This window comes from Panthera leo, chromosome D4 (genome assembly GCF_018350215.1).
Source record: "Panthera leo isolate Ple1 chromosome D4, P.leo_Ple1_pat1.1, whole genome shotgun sequence".
Classification (NCBI taxonomy): Eukaryota; Metazoa; Chordata; class Mammalia; order Carnivora; family Felidae; genus Panthera; species Panthera leo.
In genome coordinates, this window is record NC_056691.1 from 50,630,052 (window position 1) to 50,645,664 (window position 15,613).

Consider the following 15,613-nt stretch of genomic DNA (forward strand, 5'->3'; position numbering starts at 1 on the left):
TTTCAAAGACAGTTTATTCAAAATTCTCCACCTAGGAGAAAAGATATATAACAATGTTTACACATGCTTTAATAACTTAGTTCACTGTACAACTTGCATTCCATGTAACAGTACAATAAACCAGCAAAAGAAAATAATCAGTCAGCACTCTTTAATAATCAATCACATAAGAAGCACTGAGTAAGGGGTACAATAAGGTGGTATCTGTAAATTCTTTCATGAGTGCACCACAGAGCACCAGTCATCTCATTCGGTTTGTGTCTAAAAATCAAGATGTCTACACTCTTCTTATTAGTGATGTGAAAGGTAATTAGGACCTTTCAGAACATAACATGTTAGTTTTGGTTCCATTTGGTGAGCAATGGCAGAGGGGCTCTGTCACTTTTATCCCTTTCTTATAAATACTTTTCCCTTTTGTGTAACTTCCACAGTTTTAAATAAAAATAATTTTTATGCTTGTATATACTATTATGTCAAAACGGTTCTAGCAAAGAATTATATTAATCAGTTTACAGCTAGCACAATGGTCCAAAGACATTAAGGAAACAAAAGAAATTGACCACTTAGTTCCGCCAAAGTAGCACCTAGTAAAACAGCACATCAATAAAGTTTCTCCTGTTTTCCTCACGTGATGCAGAGGCAAATAGACCTGGCAATAACCTCAAAAGTAAGGGCAGAAATTTGAGAAGGAAAAGGACAAGATATTGTTCTCTGTTCCTGTAAAAGGATCTTACTAGTTAGTATATTCTCCATTGCATTTCATAATCTTGGAGTTACAACTGCCAAATGAGGGTAAGACTACGCAGGAGGAAAACAAGATAAAAATGACTGACTAGTGTAATCTGAACTTCTTCCAAGTAATTATATTTTCCAAGAAAAAAAAAGGCACAGGAGGTACACATTTCAATTTGGCTCAAAAATAATAAAAATTAATTTAAATAGTTTGCAATAACTACTAAAACATAAAATCCAATTTCCTCTATTGTCTTTGACAGAGCTCAACACACACACACACACACACACACACACACACACACACACACAAATACCCTGACTGGTTTGCCATAATCCGGACTATACATACTGCGTGATATTTCTACACAGACTGAACCCTAAGGACTGCCCAGTCTACAAAGGAGGATCTAATAATTAATTTGAATTAAACATCTGCTTGATCAATACATTCTTTCTAATACTTAACCTATGTTCCAACTAAGTTCCTTTTGTGGAACTGAAATGATTCAGATGCTCTAATTTTCAGCTGATTATAAAAGTATTACAGTAATCTTACATACCAAGGAATACCAAGAGATGAAAAGTCAACTAGTATTATATCTGTGAAAAGTAACTCAGATTTCACTTTGATACATGTAAACCATGAATTGTAAATTTCAAAAACAGTAGTTGTGGTCAAGTTCATATCTTATTATTGTATCTTTAAAAGATAGCAGGAACATTTACTCTAACTGTAAACATAAGTCTGTATCTCAAGACAGCACACCTAGGAAAAGATGCATCCATTGTAACAATGCACCGGACATCCCTTGACAGACTTGTGACAAGTGTAGTGTAACTAACTTTAACTGCATTGCCAAGTAGGAGTCTGGGACATGACCCAAGGGAATGATGTTTCCTACACCACTGAGCTACTTCAGCAGCAATCATCATGGTGACAAAATATATTTAATAAGTTACACATTTAAAAAGTCATTAGAACATCTCGTTCTTGTACACTAGTATAGAAAGGTCTTCCAAAGATAAATGAGTGGAGGCCTGGTTTAATTTTCTCAGCTAGAGCCATTATTATGTTAAGGTCGCCCTCTGCTGTTAAATCAAGGTCTATCTTCAGGTTCCGAAGAGACTTAAAGGGCTTTTTCCCCTTCTGCCTATAAATAATGAAGAAAAAACCTTTTTACATATAAATACATAAAAATATATAGAAAACGTCCAAAAGGAACAAAACAAAGCACAATGCACAAAGGTTTTTATTCCATATAGCTTTACTTACGTATCATCTTCTATATACTTTATTAGCGTCAAGGCTTTTCTGTGAAGGACGAGTAGAAACTGTGCCAGGAAAGTACTCCTGAGAGATAAACCAGGCTTCAAATGAAAGACCTACAGGAAAATCAAACATTTTAATAAATAATTTGCTCCAAATCTTCTTATACAGCATATTTCTATCACAGTGTTGACAACGTCTGGCAGCTAACACACATTAGAGCAGCTCTCCACAACCATTCCTACTGATGCCCCTAACAGACAGGAAGTACTGAATTTAGAGGTGATCATGTTTTTCTGAAGTTTTCTATTTTATCTTTGAAAATGGACTCTAATTTTGCATTCTACCTCAAATATATATCCCTATTTACTTTATTAAGAACCATGATGTAATGTGCATCCTGATGTGTACTTAACTTTTTCTGCCCACATCTCCAAATAAAATCCAAGCTCTCAGAAGTTGAGCCACGCTTATAGGCTAGGGTTTTGAGGTCTTCTTCTCTCTCTCTACTCTTGGGGTGTTGAGGGTACATGTGTAATGATAGAATGATTTTATTCAGCTTGAGAAGCATGGAATTCATTGCATGATTGTGAATTATCTCTGAACTTTGCAATATGTCACAGACCACACAGATCTGGTTCCAAAATTTTGAGTTAACTTAAGGACCTCATTATTTCAAAGCTACTTCTATGACCCTGTTCCTGGCCTGATCCCCAGAATGATATTATGACACAGCTCTGTTATATTAGGAAATAAGTCCCATGTAATCTATAATTTTCTTAAAATGTTAATTAAGCAGATTATTTTTGAAAAGAATAAGACAATAAAGATGTTATTATTTCAGTAGAAGTATACAAGTTTTAAAGATATTTTGGCCCAATTAAGGCAAATAAAAACCATTTTCCCCTCCCCAAAAGAAAACACCTGGAGTTATATGTTAGTGGTTGGAATTAAAACATTTATTATTTTAACTGGGGAATACTGCATCTTTAATTGTTAATATACAGCCCATGGCCATTAACAATTCAAAAGAAAAATCATGTAGACACTTTGGAAAAACATGAGACACTACGAAAAGATAGTAACTTAATTCTATGATGATATATATATATAGAGAGAGAGAGAGAGAGAGAGCGCGAGAGAGCGCATGCGCACAGGCAATGTAGTATATATTAAAAAAGATAATATGTCATACTATTCATTTTGACAATCTTAGGTTTAACATTTACCTGATCCAGGAAGGCTTTTACTAGAGTGTCTCTGTGTAAGACATCTTGAAAAATATTCCTACAAAGAAAACAGTCCAAATGTTGAAATGTCTGTACAACGCTACTTTCCCAAATCCCTCACTCCAGTCAAATTAATTCTTAGAAATGGAATATTACATATAAACATATTTATAAAAATTAGATGTATATATTTGGAGATATAAAATACATATTCATTTTAACGCAAGGATACACTTGTATATTACTGGAGTTTGTCAAGACAGTATGTAATTATTTTTCTCTTAAAGATATAAGCAGTCCCAAGGGCATGTAAGTACCTATCAATCTATTTTTGTACCCTCACCTTTGAGAGCCTCAGAGAATTAATAAATACCAATTCCTGCCATGTCAAAAAAATAAAAGCAACAAAAATAAACACATATTACTACCATCAAAACCCAAAATAAAATAAAAGGTTAACCTTATAATAACTTGTAATAAGCTGTTCAGGAAGAAAAAGGTAAAAGGGTGAACACTAAGAAACATTCAAATGGGATTAATGAACATCTTGACCACTGAGTTGCATCAACAAACCTATCATCAGGCAAGTAACAAGAACCAATTACTTAGGAAAGTATAAGCTACTTGGTAATGATCGGAGTAAGAAACTAAGACGTTAACTCACACTTGAGATAATGTGCACACTTGAGATAGTGTATATCTAACATACCATAAAGTAAGCAATTTTTAACTGAAAATAGTAGGGATCATCATTGAACTGACAAGACTGGCAAAGAGGTGTGTATGCATAAATAAATAGGAAAGTACCTAAAATTTCCTAGTTAAGGAGATGGGTATACCAAATTACAGAAGAAGGAAATTCAGAAGGAAAAAAAAAAAATCAGCATTTCGTCATTACTGGCTGTCCAACTGGTGTCCAATTTGGTAGTAACAGTACCCCTTTTCTGGCTTTGGAGAGAGAATAAGGCTAAATTATGTAAGTCTAGTGTTCTGAATATACTGTTTCACTGACTGTCTCAGTAATAAGTAAATCAGATGAAGCAAGTGTTAAAAAAGAATATTTCTAGTGACTGATTTTTCACGTAGTGGCAGTGAGTGTAACTATTTTTAAGAGTGTAACTATTTTTATTTTTTTTTTTTAACGTTTTTTTTATTTATTTTTGAGACAGAGAGAGACAGAGCATGAAGGGGGGAGGGGCAGAGAGAGAAGGAGACACAGAATCGGAAGCAGGCTCCAGGCTCTGAGCCATCAGCCCAGAGCCTGACGCGGGGCTCGAACTCACGGACCACGAGATCTGTGAGATCGTGACCTGAGCTGAAGTCAGACGCTTAACCAACTGCGCCACCCAGGCGCCCCTAGAGTGTAACTATTTTTAATAGGGGCGCCTGGGTGGCTCAGTCGGTTGAGCATCCAACTTCGGCTCAGGTCATGATCTCACGGTCTGAGTTCAAGACCCGCGTTGGGCTTGTGCTGACAGCTCGGAGCCTGTCTCAAAAAAGTAAATAAACGTTAAAAAAATAAAAATTAAAAAAAAAGAATTAAAATTAAAAATATCTTAAAATTAAATAATATTATTTAAAGAAAACTAAAAAATACAGTATCTGTAACATATAAAAGTTAATACACAATCTAATGGTAGAAAATATCATTTTGGGCCCATTTGATGCTCAGAAAATTTACTTAGAGTTGTAAACAAATTTTAAAAATTCATGACATTATGGTTTTTTATTTTATCACCAACAAAAATAAGACTAGATGGCTAATCAACATCTGTCAAATCAGTGAAGCATTCAAATATAACTGGCTAAAATGAGTAAGAAATGTTAAAAGCATATATACACTTTCTCTAAAAAAATAAAAATAAAAATATAGGTGGTAAATCCATCCTAAAGTTCACTAAATTCCCCAAAAAGGATATCTGAAGTAACAAAAAAAAAAAAACAACAAAAAAACCCCCAAAAAAACAAAACAGAAAAAATACTAAACACTTTAGTTAAGAAGAAAATGCTTGAAAGCACAGATTAATTTTGAGAATTACTACACATGTACCAAAATTACCAATACTTGAAAACATAGTCATCACCTGGAATTCCGATTTTGACCAATTCATTTTCCTTCTTTTTTCTTTTGAAAGTTTATTTTATTTATTTTGGAAGAGACAGAGTGAATGAGCAGGGCTGGGGCCTGCTGAAGAGAGGCCTGAAGGGAGGGAGAGAGAGAATCCCAAGCAGGCTCTGTGCTGTCAGTGCAGAGCCGGATGCGGGTTCCATCTCACAAACCGTGAGATCATGACCTGGGTCAAAACCAAAAGTCGGACGCTTGACGGATGGAGTCACCCACGTGCCCCTTGACCAATTCATTTTCTAAACCAATTCTCTTAAAACTTTCTAAGGAACCAACAAGATCAGTGCACGCACAGCTGAGAAAAGATGGGTCCTAATGATGCCATCTTTTAGAGACACGTGAGGCTGGGGATCCCTTGGACATGGGTGCTCCTTTTCTCTGCTTTGGTCACCATCTTCTGTGTGACTACTGGTGCTCCACATGTCCCCTGTCTCAGCTCAAAATCTTTCTTAGAAACACAGGATAGAGTTGCATGCTCCAATTTTACTGCTGCTTTGTACACTCAGAACTGGATTATCACAGTTAACATATTGAGCACATTATATATGCCAGGTACTTTACACTGATTAAAGAGAACCGTTATACTATACTCCATTTCTTTTCCTGATGTAGAACTTAAGTATTTTCTTGGGGTTTATAATACAAATTTATAATTTTTTCTCCTCTCATTAGGTCCACTTTCAACATTTTATCACTACTTTTCCTCTTTTTTTATTTAGTGATCACACTTTTTATTTTTAGTAAAAAATGAGTAACACAATGTGAAATGCAAATAAAAGAATGCTCTGTAAATGTATTTTTGTAGTTCTACTGTATTTTATATTCACATATCAAGAAAAAAAGACTTAGAATTACTTCTTTAGTTAAGTTAAAATGCCTTCTAATGAGTCTTATACACTAGACTAATAAGCAATGCCAAGGGTTGGGGCTATCTGGTTGGTCACTATTTTTTTTAAATATTTATTTTGAGAGAGAAAGAGAGAGTGTGAGCAGGATGAAGCAGAGAGAGAGAATCCCAAGCAGGCTCTGTGCTGTCAGTGCATAATGCAACAGGGCTCAATCCCATGAACTGTGAGATCATGACCTGAGCCAAAATCAAGAATCGGACGCTTAACTGACTGAGCCACAAAGGTGCCCCCAGTTGGTCACTACCAGCCTTAGCACCTATTACGGTGCCTAGGGCCTCAATATATATTTGTTAAATAAATACTTAAATAGTTACTTAAAAAAATTTTTTTTTGTTTATTTTTGAGAGAGACAGACTATGAGAGGGGGAGGGGCAGAGAGAGAGGGAGGCACAGAATCTGAAGCAGGCTCCAGGCTCGGAGCTGTCAGCACAGATCATGACCTGAGCCGAAGTTGGACGCTTAATCCACTGAGCCACCCAGGTGCCCCTTAAATATTTACTTTTAAGGACTAATCTAATCTCTCTATGCAAAACATAATTACATTAAGAAAAACAGACATTTAAGAAAAAAGGTATGACTAACCAAATTTTTCTTCAAGCATAATTCTCTTAGTAATAGTTCATTCCTTTCAAATACACACTTGATTTTACTCATAAAAGATACAACTGCACAATACTGTTTAACAATAACATTATTACGTACAAATCAGGAGTGAAGCTTTCGTCTGTATAGATGATTGTATCCTGAGCCATGTCTTCTTCTGAAGTGGCTCTCCAGAATGCTGTCAGCTCAGATCTCATGTATCTGCGCTGATTGTAAATATGCTCGTGACATGGTGGCATCTGCTTGACAGTGTTGACGTCCACATCTATGTGTGTGGTGGGATAGGGAGCGTACATGACTTGCCGGAACGGGAGCACAAAGCTTCCGGTTGAATCCTGTCATAATGAAAAGAAAATTCATTGTCTTATATGTCAAAAGACACGAAGAATTATTTTTTAACCCGAAAAACTGGCTTTAACAAATCCATCGTATACGAAGTTTTAGTGATGTGTGCACTAAAGCACTGGCTGAAACAGTGAACACTAGAAAACAAGTAAGCATCCAAAACGAGAACTGATTAAACAAAAAATGGCTTATTATTTAGCTACTAAAAATGAATTTGCAGAACAACTGAAGCTATCAATTTGTGTTGATACAGAAAGATATTCACAACATATTATGGAAAAAGGAGGTTAAAATATGCAGGGATAGGGACAGGGAACTATGTAAAAGATACATACAGAAGAAAAAAAGACCAGAAAGATAGATGCCAAATATTAACGGTGGTTATACATTGGATTATGAGTATGGGTAACTTTTTATTTTGTTCTTGATTATTCCTAATGTTCTTTTAAATCTCAATGAATATACAATTTTTGTAAGTAAAAAAATGTACTTCTTTCCAAGTATTGTCAGTTGGGTAGTCAACTGCCATGTAACAAATATCTGTGTATGAAACACTGGTATATGTTATGAATACAATATAGAGGCTACTTTCAATTTTTCACTCTTATAATGCTATAATAAACACTTTCACAAGTAAATCTTTCTTCTTATACAACTGCTTCCCTAAGATTTCCAGAAATATAGATAGTAAGCTAAGTCTTTGAACATTTTTATTTTTTATTTTAGAGACCAAGAGAGAGGGAGAGTGCCTGCACACATGCATGCACTTGAGTGGGGGAGGGGGGAGAGGAAGGGGGAGAGAGACAGAGACAGAGACAGAATCTTAAGCAGGATCCATGCTCAGTGTGGAACTGGATGCAGGGCTTAATCCCACAACCCTCAGATCATGATCTGAGCTGAAATCAAGAGTCAGACACTCAACTGACTAAGCCATCCAGGCACCCCAATTTTTGAACATCTTTAAGGCTCTTGACAAAGAATGTTAAAATATTTCTGAAAGGCTTAACAATTTATACTTATATGGAAAACTCTTAACAAATATTTTTCATTAGATTATAGTTTCAAGTTTTCCTCTATGCATCTGGTATAGGTCCCTTTTAGGGATAAAATTACATAACTAAATGAGAGGGTACTAAGAAAATAAAAGTACTAAGTACCTTATCATGCCTTTGATAAAAAGAAGTTCTAATTTTCAGACTTGTAAAATTCAAATTGGAAATAGTTACATCCCTTAAGTAGTTTCTGTATTATTCTGAGCTCAAAGCATGCACACTGTTAAAAATGCAAAAGCTGAATATAATTTTTATTTGCCACAACTTTTAATATGTTTTGTTTCATTTTGCTATGCATAGATCCTCAAGAAAGCATTCGCTATGAGAATCACATAACCATTAGGAAATCTACCTTCTCCCATCTTTTGACTGTAATTGAAACATCAATGATAATTTCAGTAAAATGAATAAACTGTCTTCCCTGTAATTATTGAAAACAATTTCTAATTTACATTTATCTGCCTTGCTCCTTGAAAAGCAGATTCAAGCAGTCAGAGAAAGACAAGTACCATATGATTTCACCCGTCTAAGAATTTAAGAAACAAAACAAATGAACAAAAACTATAGAGAACAAACTTATGGTTATTAGAAGGGGATGGGAGGATGGGTAAAACAGGTGATGGGGATTAAGAGTACACCTATCACGATGAACACTGAATGTACAGAATTACTGGAACACTGTATTATACACCTGAAACAAATATAAAGCTGTATGTTAACCATACTGGAATTAAAAAGAAAAAGAAAATAAATAAAAGAAAAATGTAAAATAATTTAAAATTACCTACATGTGAAAATATATATGCATTGTTCAAATCCTATACACAATTTTGAAGACAGGAAGCAGCTTCAAATTTTTTTTCAATAAATGAATACAGTACATAAAAAATGCTAACACAAAAATTCAAATCCTTTTCAGAAAAAAAAGTAACTATTTTAGATGTGCAATCTGATTCAACCACATATATTTTTTTAAATGTTTTATTTATTTTTGAGAGAGAGACAGAGTGCAAGCGGGGAAGGAGCAGAGAGAGAGAGAGACACAGAATCCGAAGCAGACTCCAGGCTCTGAGCTGTCAGCACAGAGCCCGACGCATGGGGCTCGAATGCAGGAACCACGAGAACAGGACCTGAGCTGAAGTCAGATGCTTATCCGACTGAGCCACCCAGGCACCCCAGATACAACCACATATTAAAAAACAAATAATCCTGGAGCCAGACAGGCAGCTATAGGAAACCAAACAGACACACACACAAAAAGATACTCTAAGCTGTTTCACTCATACTAATTATAAATCTGTAAGATATATACTCTGTGCTCAGACTTGTGCATAACAGTCAGCTCCTTGGCATACAAACATGAGATGCACCACATGCTAATATTCACAGTGTATTTATACAGAATGTCAAAAATGATTTTAAAAAATTGCTTTCACATGTGACAAATAGAAACTATACCTTTAGCAGGCCTTGTACAAAGAGCCCTGACTCGTATTTAAATGATGATTCTGCTTCACATAATCTGGAACATTTTCTCTCTGCTGGAGTCAGAAAAAGGCATAATGTTCTCACTATCTGTAAGAGAAAATATTTTAGCATTAAAATAGGAAATTAAAAGGCCACTGGTCTGCTTATGAAAGAAATCTGAAAAGAAACTTCAACCATTACTGTCGATAAAATACATCCTAAGAAAAAAGTTTTCCTTAGTCACCTGGAGTAGTCCATGGGACATAACAGTTGTTGCCTAAAATAGGAATCCTGTGGTCAAGTAAGTTTGGCAAATGGTGGTAAATGTATGGTATCTCAAAACCTTTAGCATTGGAATACATATTGACTTTCCAGGTGTTGATATAATATGCATACTTTATCCAACTCTTTGACCATGGAACTTTTATATTTCAGTAAGAACTAATGACTTAATATAATTATTAATTCTACCTCCACCCAGCAGCAAGTATTTTTCAAATGAAAATAAACAATTTTGGATAAGAAAACTAAATGCAGTTGAATTAGGCAGAATTATGGCTTCGGTTGAACAGTTCGACATATGAAATCTCATTATAATGAATATCAGGAGTGTCCAAATCCTTCAACAGAATGAGAATTAATTCTATCAAATTTGATTTAAAATAAGCAAAACTTTGGTTGGGGTTTAGAAATCTAGGATTCTAACAGGATTTGATCTATAGCTCTATTAGGAAAAGTAAAAAGCCATGTAAGTATGTTGGAATTCAGACTATATTCAGAGTTTTTAGATTAAAGTACTAGCTTTCAATATAGAGTGATGGCATCCCTTTTCTCAAATTAAAAAGATAAAAGAGAAGTGATCATGTCAGAAGAGGATGTGGAATGGAAAAAATGTTTTAAAATACACAGGGCCCCAACCACAGAGCCTCTCTCCTTCCAGAAAGCTACTGGGAAGTCCTTCTGTGACCCTGAAGGCTCTGGGTGACACAGAGGGAAAGTTACCTTCTTGGGGTAACAGATGTAATAATAAATCACTAGACCAGCATAACAACAGAGATGCATTAACCTTTCACAAATGGATGTATGGAAAAATATAATTTTGGTAAATTAAGGGTCATGCAAGCATACAGGGTAGGTAACGTGAGAAAAAAATTACAAATATTATTTGTCAAGGAAATAATTATTGCTAACATATTTCCTATATAAAACATAAAAAGAGAAGTCAGGTTTGCTTAAACTGATAGATATGTGCAATTTCTCTCTTTCTAGTTAACAGTCAGTGAAGTAAAGTACAAAATCCCTTAGTTTAGTGCCTAACGTTTGGAAAAGTAAGTTAACTTCATTAATTCTTTAGTAACTCATAGAGCACTGAAGGAAGTGGTCACAGACGTTACTGAGTAAAACATAATTTCCACTGACCACTGAACAGCGATAGGTCCCTAAAAGAAACAGATTTAGGAGGAAAATAATGTAAGAAATCAAAATGAATAATTAGATAACATTTCTTTGGAATTAGTATCACAAGTACATGGTTATCTTCATACTTATTAAGTGACATCAGAAAATAGAAGACAAATTTTTTAAAAAATACCTTATTTTAATGAAATTCTCAAAACCATTTATACAATACTGAGAACTGTATCATATTTATGAATATTATTAATGAATTATCAAAATGAAACTGATAAATATTTCCTATTTAAGCAGTTTACTTCGACTTACTTCTGCACAGGGTGTCACAGTAATTTTGCTTGACTACAACCTAACTTTTAAATCACAATCCATGATATGTTAGCAGTATTAAGAAGTGAGATTATGTGTTGGATTATAAGATAAATTACCTTATTTACTTTCTCTGCACTGCTACCTACTACGACTGAACAGCCACAGGTCTGCAGGTGTGAGCTAATGGCACTGCAAGGTGGAGAAAAAAGACGAAAAACATTGGCTGTAAAGCAATTCCACAAACTAAACAAAAAAAGGGCATGCGAACTTCAAGTAACAGACTAGCTTTACATGATGAATGACAAACTGTAAGTAAAATGCCACCTTTTATTTCCACGGTACTTTACCTTTTTTCCACAGGCCTTTCACACAGATCCTCCCATTTGAACTTAAAACCCAGTTAGTAAAATATCACCATTTTATAATGAAAGAAACTGAGGTGTTGAGAGGTTAAGTGATTTACTTAAAGTCAAATGGGATTAAAAACAAGGATATGAACGGCTGACAGTGAGTGGAAGGGGGACTAAAGTCCTTCTGATTCATACTATGTAAAGCTTCCGGGTTCAAAACACTCACACCTCTGAGTTTCCATCATGAACCTAAAGGAAAAGACTACGGACATAAAAGCAAATACTTTATCCTGTCACTTCTCATCAAAAACAAAATAAAACTTCACGATAATCTGCAATCATAAAGAATCACTGAGGTAGAAGATGAGATTCTAAGTGCAGAGAGCGCACTTAGGAGAGGGATAAATGTTGGCTGATATTACTGTCATTAACAGTCATTAACATTTTCCTTAGAAGAGACAGAAGTAGAAAATGTTAGCCATTAGCTCTTGCGTGCTTATACGTTCCGGGTGCTGTTTTAAGGGCTTGGTATGATTTATCTCACTCAATTCTTACAACAATCCTATTAAGTAGGTACTACTATTATTCCCATTTTACAGATGAGGAGATGGGGGCACAGAGGCTTCAGGTATCTTGCCCCAGTTTACACACAGCAATAACCCAGGAAGTCTGGTTTTAGAGCCCACACTCTTAAGTACTAAAATCTACTATAAGATGGAAAGGATAAGTAAAAATAACAAATAATTTTCTTTTCTAGGCCTAAACAACTTAAATGCATCCACAATGCAATTCAATTTGTAAGGGTTCTGTGATACTGTGATTTTAAGAAATACGTATTTGTTTTTTATCCACATTTCCTGGCTCACAGCTCCCATAACACTTAGAATTTCCTAAGTGCAGGAAAAGATAAAGATGCCTTTTGTTATGTTAATGGAGCGACTTTTGGAAAACATCTAAGGATGGGGGCTGATTGCCAATGGAGCCAACCACTAAAGATTAGAACTTTCAGTCCCTCCCGCTGACTTCTGGGTAGGGGAGAGGGGATGGAAGTTATCACCAACGGCCAATGATTTGATCAACCATGCCTATGTAACGAAGCCTCCATGAAAACCCAAAAGGAAGGGATTTGGAGAGCTTCTGGGTTGGTGAACACGTGGAGATCTGGGGAAAGATGTGTGCTCAGAGATGCTATGGAAGCTCTTCACCCTTTCCCCAAACCTTATCCTATGCATCTCTTCCATATAGATGTTCATCTGTATGTTAGATTCTATTCTTTACAATAAACCAGTAATCCAGTAAATAAAATGTTTCTCTGAGTTCTGTGAGCTGCTCCAGTAAATTAATGGAACACAAGGAGAGAGTCATAGGATTTATAGCCAGTTGGTGAGAAGAACAGGTAACATCCTGGACTTGTCACTGATGTCTGAAGTCCACGGATGGGTGGTTGGGATCTCTAATATCTAGCCAGTCAGAAGCACACGTGAAAACTTGGGCTTGTGACTAGTGTCTGGAGGGTAGGTGGGACACAGTCTTGTGGGATTGAACCCTTAATCTGGGGAATCTGACATTATCTCTAGGCAGAAAGTGCCAGAAATGAATTAAATCGTAGGACCCACTTGGTATCTAAAGCATTGTTTGTTGGTGTGAGGAACCCCACCAACATTAGAAATGGGTCTAAGAACCCCTTTTGTTCTTAGTTTCAGATTTAATGAGAAGTAAAACAAGAAACCAGAACCAACAAGATTTTCTGTCTGGGCACTATGGAAACTCGGCTTCTTTCAGTATTAAAAAGAGTAACATCAAATATATCACAGACATGTAACAAATGAAAAAATAACACAAAGCTAAGTAATAGTTCAAATATGAACCAATGTTCCTAGAATAGTTTGGGTAGCTATTCTATTACTTTCTTCCTTCCAAATCATGTCATTGGTGAGCATAAGATTTCTATGTCCTTTATCCACCTTTTATGAAGGAAACAAAATTCTTACTTGAGAAGGAAGCCTTCATGACAACTGTCACCAATGTCATCATCATTGAGAACTGTATCAGCTATCTAAAATGTACCACAAAAAAAAGAAGTTATTCTGGTTATAATACGGCAGTGAAATAACACTCTCAAGTCTCAGTTCAAATGAAAACATTGCCCTCATTTCTAAGCATCAAGAATCCCAATAAAGCCATCTCTGCGCTTCTATAAACTTTCAGGAGAACAAATGTGAAAACTTGTCAGGCAGGTTAAACAACAATTTTTATGAGAACAACTTCCTATTCTTTGCTGTCAGAATCAGGAGACGAATCTTAATGACACAGTCAGAAAGAAACCAGAAAAGTTTCCTAAAGATTTCTCTACGCACTCTTACCGTGTGATTCAAAATGTCAACATGTGATTAAGAAACTAGATTATGGAATATAAGTAAACTTGTGTTTATCACCACTGACTTGTACACTGCTTTTTTACCAAAAGTACTGCATTAAATACTGACTGCTTCTTTAAGGTCTGGAATTCTCCTACTTCTAAACTAAATAGGTGTAATTCTGTCACAACTGTCACTGACCAAAAAAGCCTCTTTTTGGCCATAAAACTTAGTATTTTATGTGTGTGTTATTAAAGTGGTTAACACTTCATAGGAATAGCATGTATGACAAAAAATGCACACTAGTAAAATTAGAATGCTACTAATATACATAATAGTAATAGAACTCAAGGGAATTGATAAGAGGTGGTACCATTGTTCTTATTTAATAATACAAGTCATGGCTTACATCTATTTCTTCAGGAACACTGTGTGATTTCATGGATGAAAGCAGCTCCATTACAGGAATTACTTCACCAGTAAGCATTGGAATAATACTCTGACCCTGTACAAAAAAAGCAAAATGAAGCGGAAAAAAAAAAAAAAAAATTACACAATGAAGGTATCCCCTGCTTTTCCAAAGTTCGAGTTACACCACTTTGCTTTTATCAAAGACCTACATTAGTACCTGTTTTCAGTAACCAAAAGGAATCCAAAGAAGATTTTTGCTTTCACCAAAAAAAAAGGTAAAAAGCTAAAAGGGGTTGAGCACCTGTTTTGCAATGAACCCCTCTAAGAGGCAGCACATACCCTGAGCGCAGGAGAGGCCCTGCCAAGCTCCTTCCCCAGGAACTACCCTAGGCATCTCAGCATCAAGCTGCCTTAGCTTTGGACGGTGGTGAGCATCTGTCTCGATTTATTTTGTGCATTCCTTAGCAGGGTGTGTTCTAAGGTATCTGAGATGTGTAAGACGGGTTATGTTTTGGGTCTGGGAATGCTCAAGAACTTTTCCATGTAAATTAATGGTAATTGCTTCCTCACTTTACGGCCATTTCAGTGTATGAAATGTTCTATAGGAAGACTCTACTTTTGGATAGCGGGGAAAACCTGTATAGGACCAACAGGACAATAAAATATTAAGAACCGAAACCAAGAATGACACCCTTTGATAGAAACACTCGATAGCTTGTTAGAACACAACCCCAAACATGTCTACTATTTCAAAGCATTTCTAAAAGATGTATGTACTATTTAAAACTGATTTTCATCACTCATCATCGGGAAAATGCAAATCACAATTACTATGAGATATCACCTCATACCTGTTAGGATGGCCAATATAAAACAAAAACAAAAAGAAAACCCAGAAAATAACAAGTATTGGTGAAGATATGGAGAAATTGGATCCCTGTGCACTGTTGGAAGAAATATAAAATGGTGCAGCGATTACCCAAAACACTCTGGCGGTTCTTCAAAAAATTAAAAATAGAACTAGCATATAATCCAGAAA

At 35.5% G+C, this 15,613-nt stretch overlaps 1 protein-coding gene across 11 annotated transcripts in view; it reads right to left on the minus strand.

Annotated features, from left to right (window-relative positions):
• Nucleotides 1–15,613, minus strand: part of C9orf72 (C9orf72-SMCR8 complex subunit) — a 27,279-nt gene continuing 11,666 nt past the window's right edge. For all 11 annotated transcript variants that reach the window (XM_042912151.1, XM_042912148.1, XM_042912144.1 and 8 more), the window contains 8 exons: nt 14,573–14,668; nt 13,798–13,862; nt 11,573–11,645; nt 9,723–9,839; nt 6,967–7,202; nt 3,232–3,289; nt 2,009–2,118; nt 1–1,886 (listed from right to left, as the gene is read on the minus strand). In XM_042912151.1, the coding sequence (XP_042768085.1) occupies nt 1,700–1,886; nt 2,009–2,118; nt 3,232–3,289; nt 6,967–7,202; nt 9,723–9,839; nt 11,573–11,645; nt 13,798–13,862; nt 14,573–14,668 (942 nt within the window). In that variant the 3' untranslated portion in view covers nt 1–1,699. The remainder of the gene's footprint in view (nt 1,887–2,008; nt 2,119–3,231; nt 3,290–6,966; nt 7,203–9,722; nt 9,840–11,572; nt 11,646–13,797; nt 13,863–14,572; nt 14,669–15,613) is intronic.